This window comes from Electrophorus electricus, chromosome 1 (assembly GCF_041902795.1).
Source record: "Electrophorus electricus isolate QZ-2024a chromosome 1, ASM4190279v1, whole genome shotgun sequence".
Classification (NCBI taxonomy): Eukaryota; Metazoa; Chordata; class Actinopteri; order Gymnotiformes; family Gymnotidae; genus Electrophorus; species Electrophorus electricus.
In genome coordinates this window covers 3,156,047-3,176,742 of record NC_137497.1, presented here as the reverse complement: position 1 = coordinate 3,176,742, position 20,696 = coordinate 3,156,047, and the positions used below count along the sequence as shown (strand labels likewise).

Here is a 20,696-nt window from a genome sequence, read left to right as displayed (position 1 = left end):
GTTCAGCCACAACTCGGTGAAGCAGAGGAGATTGCAGTCCCGAATGTCCCTCTGGAACTTTATCCTGGCCCGGAGGTCATCGAGCTTGTTATCCAGAGACTGGACGTTGGCTAGCAGGATGCTGGGTAAGGGAGCTCGGTGTGCCCGAGCCCTCAGCCTGTTCCTGACGCCGGCTCGCTTCCCTCGAGGCCTTTTCCTCGCGCCGCGTCTTTTGTTTTCCCTCAGGATCTCTGTCGGCCATCTTGGGTCCGGGGTTACAGACGGCTTGAGGTGAGTGCTATGTAGATTAAGAGAAATAAGGGCATCTCTGCTGTACAAGATACGTGCCGTGGTGTGTAGAGAAGGGCTGCGGAGAAATCAGGGGTAGCGGGAAGAGTGAAAAGAGCGAAAAGGATAGTGAAAAGAGCGAAAAAAGTGCCAGGTGTGGACGGAGCAGTCGTGACGGCAGCCGACCTCACCGGCGGCATCTTGATTTGGTGTTGCGATGGGCTCAGCTCGATGTTTGCCGGTGGCAGAGGCAACTGATGACTCTGAGGCTGGTGTATGTATAGATCCTGGTATGTGTGTGTTCCCTGGGGTAGATCCTATGCTAGCGCTGGAGTTGGAGATGACTTAAAAAAACAGGAGCGTGAAAACTATTGTGTGTTTTGGGCTGTACAAATTGAGCCGGACTAGGTGACGCTGATGAGGATGAGTATGGGTCCCGAGAGGCCGGTGCCTCTTCCTCAGAAGCTTGCCTCACCTATGCCAGCCAGCCCATCACGGGAATTTTGTTCCGGTCCCTAAACCACGCTCTCCTCGAGTGGCCTTGCTCCCAACCAACTCTACTCTCGCTGCTGACACTTTTGATGCCAGTCATCAAATTGGCCTTGTGCCTGTTCTCAGGGAAAATTAGGTGGACGTCTATCTTCCGATATTTGAGCGCATTGCGGCGTCTCTGAGATGGCCTAAGGACCTATAGTCACTAATGCTACAGTGCAAACTAGAGGGCAAAGCACAAGAAGTGTGTTCCTGGCTAACTCTTGCACAGAGTTTAGACTATGAGGTTGTTAAAGCCACTGTTCTCCGAGCCTACGAGTTGGTTCCAGAGGCATACAGACAAAACTTTAGGTGCCTAGTAACGCTAGCTTCCCTCCTCGAAGCTCTCCTGTGCCTCAAAAGGCTGCCACTGCCGTTACGCCAGCCTGTGTCCGCGGACCTGTTTCCTTACTCACAGGCTTCATGTTCCCTGCCCGTCCAACCTCGGCCTCCTGTGTCTCCGTTGTGTCCTGCTGCTGCCTCGTTGTTCTTGCCTGGTTTTGTCTTTGCTCCTGTTGTGTTGTCTGTGTCTGGTCTGGTGCCCATGTCTGTTTTTGTTCTGGTTCCTTTGTGCCTGGTCTGTTTTGCGTTTTTGTAATCCTCACTCCTGGCACGTTCTCGTCATCAGTCAGTTTCTGTTGTTGGTTCTGCTCTTGCTGCTACATCTGTTTCAGGTCCTGTTCCTTCGGTTTCTGTGCTGGTTCTTGTCATGTTCTGTCTGCTTCGGTTCCAGTGCCTATTCCTTGTCGTGCCCCATAGTAACAGGAGCTGCCATGGTGATAGCAGGTAAAGGTGTGGAGGACACCTCACTGTGTTTCATTCCTACAGCAGGTGCTCTGGACCTCTGACAATGATGGAAGCTGTTCAAGCTCTGATGGCAAAAGATGATCAGGAGAGAGTTGTCAATCACTTTTTATTAAGCCAATCAACAACATGAGTAGCCCAGATAAATGTTCAGTAGGGGTTTGTTGTCAATGTGATATGGTAATTTAAGGAGGAATAGTGACATGTTTGTCTAACTGCCCCTTTTCATAGTTTTTTTAGAGGGGAAAATGTGAAGAATTGTGTGGTGCATGATGAGCTTTCCTTCTAGAGAAGTGATGATTTGGGTTTTCAGATCGAGAATACTTGCATAACTCTCATAAGCCATTGTTGGACACAAAAGAGTGTGTTGTGAGAAGTGTCTAAACAAAGCTATATTTTCTTTTCAGTGTATTGAAGTAGTCTGGCTAAGGTAGCAAACTGACTACAATACTGGTGTTATGTAGAGCATTAGTCCTTCTGTGTAACATTATTCGATCAGCTCCATCACCAGCAGATGCAGGTGGAGAATGTGAATGTTATAATTATATTACAGTAACTAACATTGCTGCTGGCCCCAGTGACGATGGGCGTGGAGCAGGACGCACAGACTCCCTCAATACTGAAACATTTATTAACGAAAACACGAACAACAACAGTGGCACCCACACAACATTAGCGACAGACATAACGGTACATATAACTAGACACACAGGTTACATAACAATGGATATACACACATTTAAACAGACTTCAGCAAACAATGACTACCACAATACACACACTAGCAGGGGTTTAAATAGATACGAGGGTAACCCCGTGCAGTTACGGAGGGTGTGGTTACAAATAGGGTGAACCCCCCCTGCACGCGGCAGGCCGTACCATGTGTTTCGGGGGGGGGGGGGGGGGGCTACTGTTGAGCTACTGAGACCAGAACAGATTCAATTCTATAGGTGCCAAATATGAACAAATCTGTGTTTTTGCATGTTTTGAGTATGTACTGAATTTGTATGTCATTATGTGTGGTACACGTTTGTATGTGAGGCTGTGTGTGTGTTCGTTCTCTCACAGGGAATCTGTTGAAGACGCTGATGAACATGTCTCCTGTGAGGGGGCTTTTTCAGCGAGTCATAAAGGACACAAGGGCGTTTCTGAAACAGGAAGTCACTCTGGCTACGTCTACCTTACCCATATCCTCTCCTGCATGCATACATACACAACAACAAAATCAACATCATCGCACCAGCTGGACCAGCACACACACAGGAGCAGTGTGTGGGTGTGTTATACTACACCTGTGTGGCAGGAATGTGTGCTGTATCCGTTTCCTTCACCACACCCCTCAACACTTTAACCAGATAGAGTGTAGCAGAGAGAGACACACACACATACCCACACACACAGTATGAATCACAACCATCTAAACTGGCTGAGTTTTCCTGTGTTCATTTCATGGTTCACCTTTGCCTGCACCACTTCACTCTGAGAAGCAGCACAGTGAACAGCATCATCTGTTGCGGATGATCTGAGACACAATGGCACCATGAAGACCAGGAGGATATGAGCTGTATACAAGACTTCATGTATAAACAAATGAACAGAATTAGGAGCTGCTGTTCTGTAAGCAGAGTTTAGTTCCAGCTCCACTTCACGAGATCTACTGCCCTGCAGACTCTAATTGCAAGTATCTCTACATGATTTACACATACATTAACCCACCATAAACAGTCATTAATGAAATATGACAAAAAATCTTAGGTGTTTTTCTGGCATAACTCCCACAATAGCCACCATAGTGCATTATAAATTCTCTCTCTTTTCTAACTCTCAACTACACGAACAATCCAATCTGCAATACCTAGCATCAGTTTCTGATTGGCTGTGTGCAAGTAAATCAGGCTGTTCCTCAAAGATGCATAAGTTTATGTAGAGATTTAGGTTGTGCTGCTTCTCTCAACTAACTGTTTGACCTTTCAAGCACTTTATTTCTGCCTTGAACCTAAACTATTTACACAGCTATTACAGACAGGTCTACCAGCTATATCTGATACTATGGGATCAATACAGAGTAGACAAGAAATTAAACTGAATTCATACTATCATCATAACATGCCTGTGACGGTGCAATTAGCAAAAAGATTTATTACATACACACCTACAGGCCGTGTCTGATTCCATAATGTACAGAAGTTTTATGCTTGCATTTTATCAGTGATGAAAGTGTTAGTCTGGGGAAAAAAGGTGAAAAATTAAAGCCAGCCTTAACCTCATTGGTCTGTGTGATCATTTGTGTGTTGTGATTGGCTAGTCATCATTTTGGTTCCTGTGTACATTAGTTGGTCCATTTCTTCTTCCTTTCTCTTTGTCCTGAATGTGTTTTATTTGGAGTATGTGATGTGCTTTGATATGAATTTGTAACAGTTTTAGGAAGACTGACGTCGCTGCTGTTGTAAACCAGACAGCTCCACAACCTTGATCTGACTTATGTCCTTTGTTCTGATGTGGGTGTATCCGTGTTGCTCAATTCACCATGTGGTTTGCTTGCTCATATTTAAGATTTTAGATGCCTCTATCCTTTCTTGAATAACAGTTGATAATTTGATAAGAGTTTGATCTGTGTATTTTATAGAGCTTCAAGTAGTGCTATATAGTGACATTTAACAGGATATTGCCATCCCATTACTCCAAATTCCCACAGTAAAAATAACTTAGCCATTCTAAAAGTAACTACATAAGAGAGTGTATTTCAAGAATTTAGTGGATTATTTGATCATTTGATCTGTTTGTTTTATAAAGATTCAATATGTGCAAAGACATTTTACACAAGCTTGCCATCCCAATACTCTACATTCCTGCATTAGATATTATTTGACACATCACGGTTTGTTTACACTAGTTATGTCACCACCTTTATGGTGTCACACCAGTTATACAATGTAAACAAGGTTTTATATGGCACAAATAGAAAATTCAGCAGCACAAAGTACTGCGGCCAGTTTGGTTAAAATATAAGACATACAGAGTGCCAACTTGACTTGGTTATATTGCAAGAACTCTGAGAGGGGCGTGGCCAATGCCTCTTCTGATTATGCGATCTAGCTCATCTCATCTCATAGTATGTGGGGTCTAATACCATGTAAAAAGATTCACTCAGAATATGAACACCTTCCATGTGCGTGAACAACACTCAAAGACTAAGTCTGGACGGCCATTTCAACATAGAGAGACCAGCTACAGAAAGTGGTAGTAGGGGATTAACGTGAACTGCGCCGGCTGAATGGACGAGGTGTGGTTATAGAGGGGCTGAGCAGAGAAGTGTCACCTCACTCAGGATGTCCACCATGGTCTTCCTGGGCAGGTCTCTCAGGTGATCCCTGTACTGAGCCAGACTCTGTAACAGCTTAACACACTCCAACAGCACCTGTGGCTCCTAGAGCGAGAGAGAGAGAGAGCGAGAGAGGGAAAGAGAGCACACAACAGAGTAAGAGAACAAGAGGTGGTGTGTGAGAGTGAACATGAAGAATGATTAAAGAAAATGAGTAATTAGTTCTTAAAGTGTTTACCTTGTGTAGTCGTATGGACTGAGACAAGGCCAGCACTCCAAAGAAATTCCCAAACGCAACATTTCAGATCTGTTTCTGTCACAGGAGAAAGAGTTTCAGAAGGGCACACAGACCTGATACTCAAGACACCAACACAACAGGATGAGGTGGCATTATCTTGACAATCCCAACTTTCTATGGTTAGCTTTCTTACACATTTCTTACCTTCTTGGCTGTCTGCAGGTTGTGTTTCTCCTTGATCTGATCTAGTGTGCTTTTAAGTGAAATCTCCTCAAACACACTCAGCACCTGCAGACAGACATCACGTGCAACTGTCAGCACACTCCGGAGCACGTGCTAGATTTAGATATTTGCGCAAGGACAGTGATTGACCTTTAATTAACTAGATTAACTAGAATTCATTATTATTTGGGATAGTTTGATGTTACTTCATCGGTGCTCACCTGCGCCAGCGCCAAGCTGTATCCAGACCACGCGTCCTCTAGAGCGTGGGACAGCCCTTCCACAAGCCTCTTTAGACAGTATTTTAACTTATGCAGTGCCCTAATCAACATTAACTTAAAAGACTACAACACCTTAAACTATAGCAACAGCTTTATTCCCCAGAGGACCACACCACCTTACACTACAGCAACAGAAGTAACTATAGCAACAGCAGTATTCCCCAGAGGACCACACCACCTTACACTACAGCACCAGAAGTAACTATAGGAACAGCAGTATTCCCCAGAGGACTACAACACCTTACACTATAGCACCAGAAGTAACTATAGCAACATCTTAAAGCCAGAAGAGCTAGATGTGCTTGCACTTGTTTTCTGAAGCCACCACCTTTGTTGTGCGTGTCTGTATATGGCCTTTGAGTCTCTATCTGGGTGGAGTTTCCATGTTCTCCCTGTGACTGCGTAGGTTTCCTCTGGGTTCCTCCCACAAACATGGAGGTTAGGTTGACTAGATCCTCTAAAACTGTCCTGTATCAATGTAAGTTGTGTATGCATGTAGATATAGATAGGTGTGTGTGCTGCGTATTAGCAGGGACGAGGCGAGAGGCAGAATGTAGATGCAAGAGGTTATTTATCAAATGATAACGGAGGGAACACAATAGAGCCAAAATAAACAGACACAGGAAAACACTGAGGCATAGTGATAAATGAACTAGACAAACGAAAGAGCAAGGGCGCCGACAGAGATAGCGTGAACAAATGGAACAAACCAAACTTACCGCATTAACCAACAACATGAGAGACAAAACACATTTCTTAAACAAACAAAACAATTAAGGACTAACCAGACACAGGTGAACATAAGAACAGGGAAAACCAAAACAAGGACTGGAACTGAGGAACAGACGAGGGGTGGAGAAAACAAAACCAAGCATCAGAACAAGGAAGTAAAGGATAACAGACACGACAGGGAAACTATGGAAACAGGGATGTCAGGAGGGTGGCCAATCGTTACAGTGTGTGTATGTTCAGCTATGGTTGGTGGTCTGTCCTGGTCTTAACCTCCTCCCCTTCCCCTGCACTGGTGCACTCCCCCAGGGGGCTGTGGTTTCTGATAGAGAGAACACTGTAAATTCGCTGATGCTTCTCATCAGTCTGTGTGTGATTTGAGTGTAAAAGCTGATTTCTGTCTGTAAAGTGTCCTTGAGTTTGCGAAAGGTGCTAAATAAATGTAGCCGACTAATAATAATATTTTATTTCTAGTGTGGCTGATGTGTTTTTTTAGTTTGGCCTTGTCTGCCTGAAGCTCAATCCCTCTACATACGACCCTCAATAAATCAACAAACACTTCACCCTCAGTATCACTGTTCAAATATCTCATTGCTGTAGCACCTGAAGCCCAGACCAGGTCAGAGATCAGTGTATATTCGATCATACGTGATCAGAGTTTTATCACATTAGCACTCCTGAACTCACCTGGTAGAGCAGGTACAGTAAGATGCATCTCCAGAATCATGGTCTGATCCTCAGAGAGCACACGTAATGTCATACTGATGAATATGTATCAGTCACTATAAGACCATCTGCCCAGTACTGTAAATGTGATGGAAAGATGTTTATGTAAAAATGCAATATAAAAATGTTTATGTAAATATTACTGAGATCCTGTGATGTAATTTAATGCATATGTAAATACTTTTGTGTCAAGTCATGGGAAAAACAGGCAGTTTTGCCTGTAGCATCTTTACATTTTCGTTGCCAATTATCAACATTTTTTATTAAAGTTTCAAGGACCAGTATCAAAATAAATGGTTCCAATGGTAGGATGGAGGGATTAATGAAAGGAGAGGAGAGAAGGAGAAGGAGTACACAGATGAGTACTGTTGGTATAATATGCAGTTTGGAGCTTGAGGTCCACTGATGGGTCTCTTTGCCAAGCCTGGTGGCTGTAGCCTTCAAGTTCAGGGAGATAAAATGTCGTCAGTGCAAAATGTTCTGCCAGGAGTTGCTTAATGTTTATCTTTAAAAATGACAAATTTTATTTTTCATTCTTTTTCGCCAACCTCTTTCCTTGCAGTGCCTTATGGGTAAAAACCGGCCATGTGTTTTATTTATTTGTTTATTTTTTTAATCTCAGACATATAATGTAATGATGCTTATTTTTACAAACAAGAAGAAATCATATTTTATGGCACTTCTTTTGTTTAAATGTATTACTGTATTTTGATACTTGATGCATTGTTACCAAAATATAATCTTTTAAATACATCTATGGTCTGTTTATCTCTAATTTTCCCATTTGAAACTGCTGATTACAGTCTGATTTGATATTTTTGATAATTTGAATAAGTAAATGTTAACAGCATTACTGCTAATAAGTAAAAGTCTCAGTTTGAACACAATGTATTGCAACAACAGACTCAAAATGAATACGTTGATTAATGATGGTTGAGGCATTTTAAGTGTTTGATCATTTGGGGGTGTCTATGGAAATTATACATGTAAAATAGATGTTATTTCTTAACAAATATTAGCAAGTAAAAACAACACACTTAAAGAAAAAAAAAGTGATCAGTGGATTTATGTTAAAGGACCAACTAGATAAAAGTGTAATTTTGCTCCAAGTATTGATTTAAAACTCAATGATACCATTTCAGATGCAAAGAACTGAGAAATGATTATGGCTGAGAAAACAAGATGAAGTCTATAAGAAACAAGATGTAAAACATGAGAGACCTGCGATTGTGTGGAGTCATACAGTGTTACACATCACATGACCAACCCTACACACACATTCAGTAACAGTGTTACACATCACTCACATCACATGACCAACCCTACACACACACTCAGTAACAATGTTACACATCTCTCACATCATATGACCAACCCTACACACACATTCAGTAACAGGGTGACATCAGTCACATCACATGAACAACCCTACACACACACATTCAGTAACAGTGTAACACATCACTCACATCACATGATCAACCCTACACACACACATTCAGTAACAGTGTGACACCTCACTCATATCACATGACCAACCCTACACACACACACTCAGTAACAATGTTACACATCACTCACAGCTCATGCCCAACCCTACACACACACACACACACATTCACTAACAGTGTTTCACATCACATGACCAACCCTACACACACACATTCAGTAACAGGGTTATACATTACTCACAGCTCATGCCCAACCCTACACACACACATTCAGTAACAGTGTGACACATTACTCACATCACATGACCAACCCTACACACACTCATTCAGTAACAGTGTGACACATCACTCATATCACATGACCAACCCTACACACACACACACACATGCAGTAACAGTGTCACACCCCCTCATATCACATGACCAACCCTACACACACACACACACACACACACACATTCAGTAATAGTGTTACGCATTATTCACAGCTCATGACCAACCCTACACACACACATTCAGTAACAATGTTACACAAAACTCACAGCTCATGCCCAACCCTACACACATACACAAACATTCAGTAACAGTGTAACGCATCACTCACATCACATGATCAACCCTACACGCACACATTCAGTAGCAATGTTACACATCACATGACCAACCTTACACACACACACATTCAGTAACAGGGTTACACACACACACACACACACACACATTCAGTAACAGTGTTACACATCACTCACATCACATAACCAACCCTACACCCACACATTCTGTAACAGTGTGACACATCACTCACATCACATGAACAACCCTAAACACACACATTCAGTAACTTACACATCACTCACATCACATGGCAAACCCTACACACACACATGTAGGAAGAGTGTTACACATCACTCACATCACATGAACAGCCCTAAACACACACATTCAGTAACTTACACACTTATACATCACTCAGCATTGTCCCAGAGTGGGGCAGCCCACCCACAAACCGAGTCCTGGCTGTAACATCCAGAGTTTGGTTGTTGTCCTTAACCATGACCATGATAACCATTAACCATGACCATGATATCCATTAACCATTAACCATTAACCATTAACCATGACCATGATAACCATTAACCATTAACCATTAACCATGACCATGATAACCATTAACCATTAACCATTAACCATGACCATGATAACCATGAACCATTAACCATTAAACATTAACCATTAACCATGACCATTAACCATGAACCATGACAACCATTAATCATTAACGATTAACCATGACCATGATAACCATTAACCATTAACCATTAACCATGACCATGATAACCATTAACCATTAACCATTAACCATGACCATGATAACCATGAACCATTAACCATTAAACATTAACCATTAACCATGACCATTAACCATGAACCATGAACCATTAACCATGGCCATGATAACCATTAACCATTAACCATGACCATGACAACCATTAATCATTAACGATTAACCACGACCATGATAACCATTAACCATGACCATGATAACCATTTACCATTAACCCTTAACCCTTAACCATTAACCATTAACCATGACCATGATAACCATTAACCATTAACCATGACCATGATAACCATGAACCATTAACCATTAAACATTAACCATTAACCATGACCATTAACCATGACCATGATAACCATTAATCATTAACGATTAACCATGACCATAATAACCATTTACCATTTACCATTTACCATTTACCATTAACCATTAACCATTAACCCTTAACCATTAACCATGACCATGATAGTCATTAACCATTAACCATGACCATGATAACCATTAACCATTAACCATTAACCATTAACCATGACCATGATAACCATTACCCATTAACCATTAACCATGACCATGATGACCATTAACCATGACCATGATAACCATTAAGCATTAAGCATTAACCATTAACCATGACCATGATAACCATTAACCATTAACTATTAACCATGACCATTAACCATTAACCATGACCATGATATCCATTAACCATTAACCATGACCATTAACCATTAACCATTAACCATGACCATGATGACCATTAACCATCAACCATTAACCATGACACATCCAGGGCAGGGGTGTGCCAGCCATGGTGAGCACAAGATGCAGCGCCCATGTTGCTGCACACCCCAGACACCCCGTCACCCACCGGAAGAAAACCTGTCAGTGACACTGATCTAAGAAAAGCAAACAGATCCTGAAAATTACGAACCAACCCAATGTCCCCTGTTCTAACCACTCATCTTTTTAAATTTCTAATGTTACAATTTTTAGAAGTTGAATCTTCCAAATTAAAAAAATTGTAAACAAACTATTTATACGTGTGATTTTAATTAGGAAGAGCAGAGAGTCTCAGTCCCTTATTACATTAATATTAAACAAAGATAAAGACTCTGGTGATTATAGGCCAATCTCCTTAATACCGCTTGATGCTAGAATACCGTCCAAGATTTTGGCAAACAGATTAGACGGAGTAATTGTGTCATTGATCCATAAGGACCAGGTCAGTTTTATTCTAAACGGAAATTCCTCTGATAATATTAGGTGTGTCATTACTATAATGTCAGCAGTATCTGATGCCAGTATTTCTGTTGCTGTGATCTCTTTTAATACTTTAGAATGTTTATTTACATTTACGGAAGAGATTAAATCAACAAATCTCACATTATTGATTATTTAGAGCTTTCTGAACAGTCTGATATTGGCATAACATGTCCAGCGGGAAAGATAAAAAGTTCTTGCATCAGGAAATTCCACTTTTGCTCAGACACACTGCATTCCCCCTCATCACTGTAAACCTGCTGTTCAGACACACTGCATTCCCTCTCATCACTGTAAACCTGCTGTTCAGACACACTGCCTTCCTCCTCATCACTGTAAACCTGCTGTTCAGACACACTGCATTCCCTCTCATCACTGTAAACCTGCTGTTCAGACACACTGCATTCCCTCTCATCACTGTAAACCTGCAGTTCAGACACACTGCATTTCTCCTCATCAAAAATGTGTATATAGTAAACATGCATTTCATGAAGTCAACCAAATCCAATGTCAGTCCGCCACCTAGTGGTCTCATTGCTCTATGATAATGGATTCAAGACATGTGCTAATTGGCTATCCCATCATGAGCTGAAGCAGGTGCATTATGAAAGTGAAAGTGCTTGGGAAAGCAAAGGAGAGGACAGTCTCCATGACTACATGTCCAACATGAGAGATTAGAAGGGGCTTCACTGGTACAAGACCACCTACTGAGAGAAACGTTCAGGTGACTCTTATGTATTTCAGTCCATCAAATCTCAATTTATCATCATTTGACCCAAATCCTCTTCTGTAAAGGTTAAAATTCATCATTTGACCCACAAGCTTGACAATAACTTCACAGTCTCAAAACAGCATTTTTTTCTACATGAGCACAATTAATGATTCCATAAGTCAAGTCAAGTTTGTCATTTGTATAAACATACAGGACATTAATGCACGGAAGTGTTTGTGGTTAGGCTCGGGTGACTCCTCTGCAGCAGTATTAACATTTATACATGTAACTAATGATGAGATGATAATAATATACTAAATATAAACAGAATAAACAGAATATTCAACAGCAGAGTAGACAAAATAAACAATGTGACTTCAGGAGTCGACAAAATAAACAATGTGACTATTGAATATATTAGCCAAGGGTAATCTGTAGATAAACTACACACTGTATATTAATAGTGACTATGTAGAAATGTTCAAGTAGTAGTGTGCTAAAATATATTAATAGTAGTAGTGATAAAGTGCCACAGTGAACTGATACTGGGAAGGACTAATTGTTTCACATCCTGTTTAAGAGCCTGATAGCCAGAGGACAGAAACTGTTTATCAGCTGGTTTGTTCTGCGTGTGTGCTGCGGACCCTCCTGCTAGATGGCAGCCCAGTGAACAGGCTGTGTGCTGCATGGTTAATGTCTAGCTGGATCTTAATGAACTAATCATGAACTAATGAGTTAGTGTTATTCATCATGAATTAATATATTAGTAATCATTTATCATGGTTACTGTCTAGCTGGATCTTAATGAACTAATCATGAACTAATGAGTTAGTGTTATTCACCATGAATTAATATATTAGTAATCATTTATAAGATGTATCTAAGCTCTCACTTCATAATTATCTGATCATGAATAGATGAGAAAGTCAGATGTTATGCTTAATTGGGTATTTAAGTGTTATGCTTAATTAGATAATGAATTGTGCCATTGCACACATGCAGGAACAATGGAACTGCATTTAGTTAAAGTAAATGTTCAGAATGTTGTTAGGTTACCGTGTGTAGGGTTTGGAGTTGGGGCTCCAGGAGCTTTAGGTGGCAGGTCATATTTCCTAGAATAACCAGAGATCTTTCCTCACCTCTTGCCTTCTTTAAATGTGTTTTACAATAAAAGCCTCTTTGTGGGCACTGTCTTTGAGGACATGTCCTGCTGTAATAGTCACAGTCTACATGTGTCTTTGAGGACATGTCCTGCTGTAATAGTCACAGTCTACATGTGTCTTTGAGGACGTGTCCTGCTGTAATATTCACAGTCTATTAATATTCACCGTTGTGTTAGTCTGTGTTATATGATGAGCTGTGTGTGTTGTGTTAGTCTGTGTTGTGTGAAGAGCTGTGTGTTGTTGTGTTACTCTGTGTTGTGTGAAGAGCTGTGTTGTGTTGTGTTAGTCTGCATTGTATGAAGAGCTGTGTGCGTTGTGTTAGTCTGTTATGTGAAGAGCTGTGTGTGTTGTGTTAGTCTGTGTTGTGTGAAGAGCTGTGTGTTGTTATGTTAATTTGTGTTGTGTGAAGAACTGTGTGTTGTTGTGTTAGTCTGTGTTGTATGAAGAGCAGTGAGTTGTTGTGTTAGTATGTGTTGTGTGTTGTGTAATTGATTTATTATTTGTTATTATTTATTAGCTAAATATATGCAGCTGACATGCTGTGATGTCTTAGGGTTAATATGATGAATGTGAACCTTGATGGCAAAGTTATAGGTTAGTTCATTATGTAATATAATGTAATATTGAATATAATCTGATAATGTGCTCTCAGTGTACTAACTAGAGTAAGTGAGTTATAGGTTAGTTCATTATGTAACATAATGTAATATTGAATATAATCTGATAATGTGCTCTCAGTGTACTAACTAGAGTAAGTGAGTTATAGGTTAGTTCATTATGTAACATAATGTAATATTGAATATAGTCTGATAATGTGCTCTCAGTGTACTAACTAGAGTAAGTGAGTTATAGGTTAGTTCATTATGTAACATAATGTAATATTGAATATAGTCTGATAATGTGCTCTGTGTACTAACTAGAGTAAGTGAGTTATAGGTTAGTTCATTATGTAACATAATGTAATATTGAATATAGTCTGATAATGTGCTCTCAGTGTACTAACTAGATTAAGATCTCAAAGTGCTTATAAAAGTGAAAACAGAATTATTTTGAATTAATAAATCATATTCAATCATTTAATCAAAGCTGTTTAAACAGAAACGTTTCCTGCACTTATTTTTAGTTTGAATAAAATTGTTGTATTTTTCAAAGTTCAAAATCAAAACTTGAAGTTTCAGTTTCAATTTAGTTTTTCAACTGCAATGTTCATTTTCAAATTAATGAAACTATTGCTGCAGATTTCGTTCCACAGATAGCAAGAGAGAGTAAGATGTATGTATGTATTTATATGTGTGTATAATACAGCTAGGGCAGGTGGGCTCACTCGGGTCAGCCACGGATCCTTTTTCGGATTCCAAAATTTATGGGCGAGATATGGAGCCAAGAAGATTTCAGGTGAAAAGGTAAGGAATGAGTGCTTTAGATTGCATGTGATCACACGGCAAATTTTTAAATGAATGCTCACTACAGTCTGTACGCTGGACTACACAATGCACACATGCATGCATGTCCTCACCCACACACAGTGCATGCATTCATACATGTGCACATAGATAAGATTTTTCTCAAAGGAATCCTCTTTCCTACTGTTCAAATACAGCAGAGACCTACCACTAATGAGATAATGTGAAACCTGGTTGATGGGGAAATGTATTTTGCAGGTCATCTAAGACAGATTTCAACGTTTCAACTTCTTGATAGAAAGTGACATAAAAACATTACATTTTGTAAAGGGACCAGTCAAACCCCTTAAGATGAAATTAATAAATATCTTATAGAATTCAACTCATATGCCAGAAGACTTGGATTGCACCCAAATAAAACTTCATAAATAAAAATGTAAAAATATTTTAAAAAACAAACTAAAATGGGCCTGAAAAAGAGAAAGTCTTTGCAGTCTTATTCATTTCATGGAAAAATATCCCCTCAAATTTACACCCTTCAGTCATTCACATTGTCATGCATCCCACCGACACAGACATACAGCAACACACACACACAGTTTGTCCTATTGCTCCTGTGGTGAAGGTCATGTCTTGATCCGTTTTTTTGACTGAGGACTCGCTGTATTCCTCAACTTGCAGAATCAGCAAGTTCTGTGTAGTGTGAACATTAACCCCCTTCTGAGAGTGTTTTTGTGTGTAAACTGCTTTGGTTCCACACTGAGTAATGGCATAACAGGGGGATGTTATGACTTTATACGTTGCATGTTCTTTCTCTCTCTCAATATATGCACAGCTGTAAGTTAATAAGCCACATATTTGACTCTTGAAGTAATAAAATCAAACTGCATTAGCATGTGTACATGTGTGAATTTGCTTGGAATTATAGACCTGTTGATCCAAGCTCTCTTAACATTCAGAAAGATCAATAGAATGAATAATGCTTCTGATCATGAAGTTTATGGACCAGTGTGTCCTGATAAAAAAACAGCTTCCTGTCTGTAAACCCAAGAAGCATTTAAGATCAAAGCACATTTTTTCACAAGATGGCAATGTTTCCAGCATGTTTTAAGAAAGTGACCCTGCTTTGACCAAGAAAAAACACATAGCTACAGTGTTCCTGTATAACTATTTCAGTCACCACTGCCAGTTATTAATAAATGTTGAATAACACAATAAAATCTGTTTCGGCATTTCCAGTTAAATACACTGAAGTCTGCATATTGTAATGTCACGTTCTGTCAGTAGTGTTTTGATTGCTAGATCAGCAGAAAAGACAACACAAGCTCCTAATGCTGGGGTATTTAAATCGAGGCTTTGTGGGTGTGACGTCGGTGGCAGAGATGAAGCGAGAGGCGAAGTTCCAGTAACAGGATCTTTATTATCCATTCTCTCAAAGCAGCGATACTGAGTCTAGTGGCTTTTCAGGAGCAGAGTAACGTCTCTCCAGTAGGCTTGTGTGGTTTGACTAATAATGTGCAGCGCCATCCCTCCGAACCTGTGGGTGTACAAATAAATACACATACAGGTAAATGAGACGCAGGTGTCTCCCGTCAGAAGACACGTGATTGCGAACGGGGAAAGTGAGTGACACGGTCCTGGTCTGGCAGGGGCGTGTCCCCCCCTTTAGGGGACCAGCCAACCATGACAGGACTCCTCCCACCCCAAAGGCCCCGTCTGGCCCTTCGCCCGCGGCCGACCCCGCCGACCCGGGGCAAACCTTTGCGGGCGCTGCCTATGGAACGGGGCAATGAGGTCGGGGTCCAAAATCTGGGAGGCCGGGACCCAACAGCGCTCCTCAGGGCCGTATCCCTCACAGTCCACAAGGTACTGGAAGCCCCTCCCCCTCCTACAGGAGTCCAGCAGAGAACGCACCCTGCATGCTGGGCCCAACTCTGTCTCCAGAGGCGGGGGAGGGACATCCAGGGAATCCCCCTCCTCCACGGGCTTCAGCAAGGATACGTGGAAGGCCCAGGAAACCCAACTACTCCCCGTCAGGCCCACTCTGTAGGTTACCTCATTAACCCGGCCAGTAGTGGAATTGGGGCCCTCATACCTTGCCTCGAGCTTGCCTGTGGCACCTGCACGGCCGTCCCTGGTAGAGACCCACACCTTCTGCCCGATCTCATACTTGGGGGTTTCTACTCTTTTCTGGTCACCCTTCTTCTTGTAGGCAGCAATCGCTCTACGTAGGTTCTGGTATGTCTCTTCCCAGGTCTGTTCGCTCTCCCGGCACCATCTATCCACCGCCAGCTGGTCCGATGTAGGGACATTCCAGGGGTAGAGAGGCGGTTGGTAGCCTAGAACACACTCAAAGGGGGTGAGACCAGTTCCCGTGTGTTGTATGGAGTTCTGCGCGTATTCTGCCCATGGGAGATATGTACTCTGTTTCTCTGGGTGGTGGTTACAATAGAGGCGCAAGAACTTACCCAGCTCCTGGTGAACTCGTTCCACCTGCCCATTGGCCTGGGGGTGGTAACCAGACGTCAAGCTAACCGTGATGTTAAGCTTGCCCAGTAGTTCCTTCCATACCTGTGATATAAATTGGGGACCTCGGTCTGAAACGATGTCCTCAGGTAGACCGAATTGTCTGAAGACCTGGCGGAACAGTAAGTAGCCATCTCTAATGCGGTGGGCATGGCTACCAAAGGGACAAATCGAACCATCTTTGAGAACCGATCCACGACACTCAGGATCATGGTGTTGCCCTTAGAGACTGGTAAGTCGGTTACAAAGTCCACTGCTAGGTGGGACCATGGTCAGTGGGGTGTAGGCAAGGGGAAGAGTTTCCCTGCCAGAGGCATCTTGCTGCATGCGCAATCGGGACAGGAAGCCACATACCTCACTATGTCTTTGGGCATAGCAGACCACCAATTATGTGCTCCGATCAGTTGCGCGGTGTGGGCTGCGCCTGGGTGATCCGTCCCCAAGGATGTGTGTGCCCACGTGATAAGTACGCCTCGATGTGCTGGGGGGACATACAGGCGATTGGCAGGACATTGTGGATGAGGATTAGCAGCCTTGATCTGTTGGTCCAATTCCCATTCCAGGGACGCCAAAAAGCAGGTGGGTGAGAAAACCGGCTCTGAGCTTGTGGGCCATGCTTCTGCTGTGTATTGTTGGGCGAGCACATCCACTCGGGTGTTCTTCTCTCCCGGCCTGTAGGTGACGTGAACTGAAACCGGGAGAAGAAGATTGACCACCTCGCCTGCCTGGCATTTAGTCTCTTGGTGGTCTGGAGGTATTCTAGGTTCTTATGGTCAGTATAAACTGTGAATGGGTGTCTTGCTCCCTCAAGCCAGTGCCTCCATTCCTCGAAAGTGAGCTTCATAGCCAGGAGCTCACGGTGCCCAACCCTGTAGTTCCTCTCTCAGAAGCTGAGCTCAGCAGAGAAGTAAGCGATGGGACACAGGCCGCCTCTCTCTCCCGTGTGTTGTGAAAGTACTGCGCCCACTCCCATGTTGGAGGCATCTACCTTTATCAAGAAAGCTCTCTCATGGTCCGGTTGTTGCAAGACGGGAGCGGTTGTGAGGGTGTTCTTGAGCTCCTCGAAGGCCTTGTCGACCTCCTGAGTCCACTTGATCCTTCGCACAGGTCCCTGCAGCTGGTCTGTGAGGGGCCTTACCAATGAACTGAAGGATTTAATAAACCTCCTATAAAAGTTGGCGAAGCCCAGAAAGCATTGTAGTGCTTTGGGTGTAAGCAGCCTTGGCCACGCCTTCATCTTGCCTGGTTGCATACTCACACTCCCTTGTTGAATAGTGAACACTAAGAAGTCGACCTCCTTGCAGTGGAATTTGCATTTCTCAGCCTTGCAATACAGTTGGTTCACTAACAAGGTCTGTAGCATGGCCCGCACGTCACGCACATGTTGGTTCCGGGAGGGGGAATAGATCAAAATGTCGTCGATATAGGCGACGACGGATCTTCCCAAAAACTCCCTAAGAACCTCATTAATGTAGACCTGGAAAATCGATAGGGCCATTGCAAGACCATACGGCAGAACTAAACACTCATAGTGGCCCGTGGAGGTGCTGAAGGCTGTTTTCCATTCATCTCTGTCCTTGATCCGGATTAGGTTGCATACGCTGCGTAAATCCAGTTTCGTGAAATACCTGGCCCCTCTCAGTTTTTCAAGTGCTGCTTGTACCAGCAGCTTGTTGAGTCCTCGGTAGTCCACACAAGGTCTCAGGCCCCCGTCCCTCTTCTTTACAAAGAAGACCCCTGCTGATGCCGGAGAGGTCGAGGGTCAGACATACCCTTGTTGCAGCACCTCTTTGATATACTGTCCCATAGCCTGCTGCTCCTCCTGAGAGAGGGGGTAGATCCTGCACCGAGGGGGCACCGCTCCTTCCTTGAGTGTTACAGCGCAGTCCCAGTCTCGATGCGGTAGAAGCCGAGTGGCTTTGCTGGAGCTGAAGACCTGCTCCAGGTCCTGGTACTCTAAAGGAATAGGCACCTACCTATCAGCTTCAGGGCTTTCTATTGAAGTAGCCTGGAGGGGTACTGCCTTGTTTGGGAAGCACCTCCGATAGCAGGACGGTGCCCACTGCAGGATCTGGTTTTTCATCCACAGCATCTGTGGATTGTGCGCACGCAGCCAAGGCAAACCTAGAGTGAGAGTGAGACAGGCCAGGCAGGAGGAAGAAACTGATGCGTTCTGTATGCCCCTCCCAGCTGACAAGGAGAACCCGGGAAGTTACTTGGGTGATGTATCATGGGCCGACCGGACCCCCACCCAGGGCCTGTATGCTTAGCGAGGAGGGTAGAGCAATGGGCTTGATACCCAGCTTCCTCGCAAAGCCCCAGTCCATGACATTCCCTGCAGCTCCCGAATCCACTAGGGCATAAGATGACAGTACACAGCCTTTGCACGATACCTTAACTGGTAATTTAAACAGGGAACGAGAGGAAGAACAACTCATCCTACTGTCGCCTCTTCCTCTTCGCTGTAGCCCGGCTGCATCCAGCTGCATGGGCTCCACAGGCATGTCGGTTTGTCGGGCGGGTCCAGCCCCTGTTTGTTGCGTAGCCTCTCGTTGCACACACCGCCGCCTTTCCTGCAGGAGTCGGTCATACGTTATGGCTAGGTGAACCACTTCATTTAGGGTGTTCCCCTCCTGTCTACATGCTAGCTCCGCCTGTAGGTCAGCCCGCAGCCCATTCATGAACACATCAATCTGCATGGGTTCATTCCAGCCTGTTCCTGCAACTAAGGTCCGGAATTCCATGGCATAGTTGGCCGTGGAGCTCAATCCCTGCCTCAGGCACAAAAGTGATTGCCCGCAGAGCCTTCCCTGACAGGGATGGTGGAATACCAAATGTAGTTCTCCGATAAATCCCGCATAATCATTCATAAGTGGAGAGTTATTTGTGACCAAAGCAGCACCCCATACACGGGCTTTTCCCATGATGACATCTTCATAGTCATCAGGGCATCCATCCTGACTCATTCTGCATTCAGTCCTGAAAGCTGCAAGACACTCTCCACTGAATGGGTTTATCCTTGCATATCATCACATTATCATTTAGCAAAACCTGAAATTTTCGCAGTCCTGCCAGGTATACCGCGCAGCCTGATAGCTGTCTGCAAAGCAAATTACAGCTGTATGTACGGAGTCTGTAGCGCGAGCACACTGGTTCATGTCTGTGGAAAATGAGGTCGTGTTAGTGCTGTGCCCTATGAATATTGGGAACTTTTCACACCCAGTTGTTTTAATGAATTGCTGACCCATGTTTAAAGCAAAGGCCACCATGTCATGTCACAGCTCGAGCCAAGAACTTCAGTACTGGTGCCACGTCTTCACTTGGTGCAGTGATACACTTGTATTGCACTACATCACAGCGACAGCGCTGTCAAATGCTTACAGTCAGCGGGGCGTGCAATGATCTCACAGTTGACATATCACAACGCCCATCTCATCAGTCAACGTCTTTTTCAACTTTGCTCTGAAAGAAAGAACTATATCCCCACCCCCACCCCTTTATCAAAAATGATAATTGCTTCGTATCTATGCACCATATCCCAAGATGCCAGGCTTTTTTGTCACTCTTATATATCACTCTCCCACCTTCTCGCGCTGTAAGTTTAAATTATATTCAGGCCCTTCACTGAAAAGCCTACAAACCACGCTCTGGTGCGTAGCATCAGCAAGTCGATGCTTTATACTCTATCGATTAAACTTTGTGGCCCAGGTGGAAAACATTCC

At 43.1% G+C, this 20,696-nt stretch overlaps 1 protein-coding gene and 1 long non-coding RNA gene across 8 annotated transcripts in view; one reads left to right on the top strand and one right to left on the bottom strand.

Annotated features, from left to right (window-relative positions):
• Positions 1-20,696, top strand: part of LOC118241338 (uncharacterized) — a 198,880-nt gene that overhangs the window by 11,398 nt on the left and 166,786 nt on the right. Inside the window, exon 7 of one of the 7 annotated variants that reach the window (XM_081715893.1) lies at positions 2,671-3,869. The exons of the other annotated variants lie outside the window; for them this stretch is intronic. Coding sequence (XP_081572019.1) covers positions 2,671-2,682 — 12 coding nt within the window. The 3' untranslated portion in view covers positions 2,683-3,869. Of the gene's footprint in view, positions 1-2,670; positions 3,870-20,696 lie in introns of those variants that run through there. 7 annotated transcript variants of the gene reach the window in all.
• Positions 4,217-5,771, bottom strand: LOC118241346 (uncharacterized). Its single transcript, XR_004776000.2, has 4 exons — positions 5,606-5,771; positions 5,367-5,450; positions 5,163-5,237; positions 4,217-5,029 (listed from the first exon to the last, which is right to left on the bottom strand). It is a non-coding gene; the product is annotated as an uncharacterized LOC118241346 (long non-coding RNA).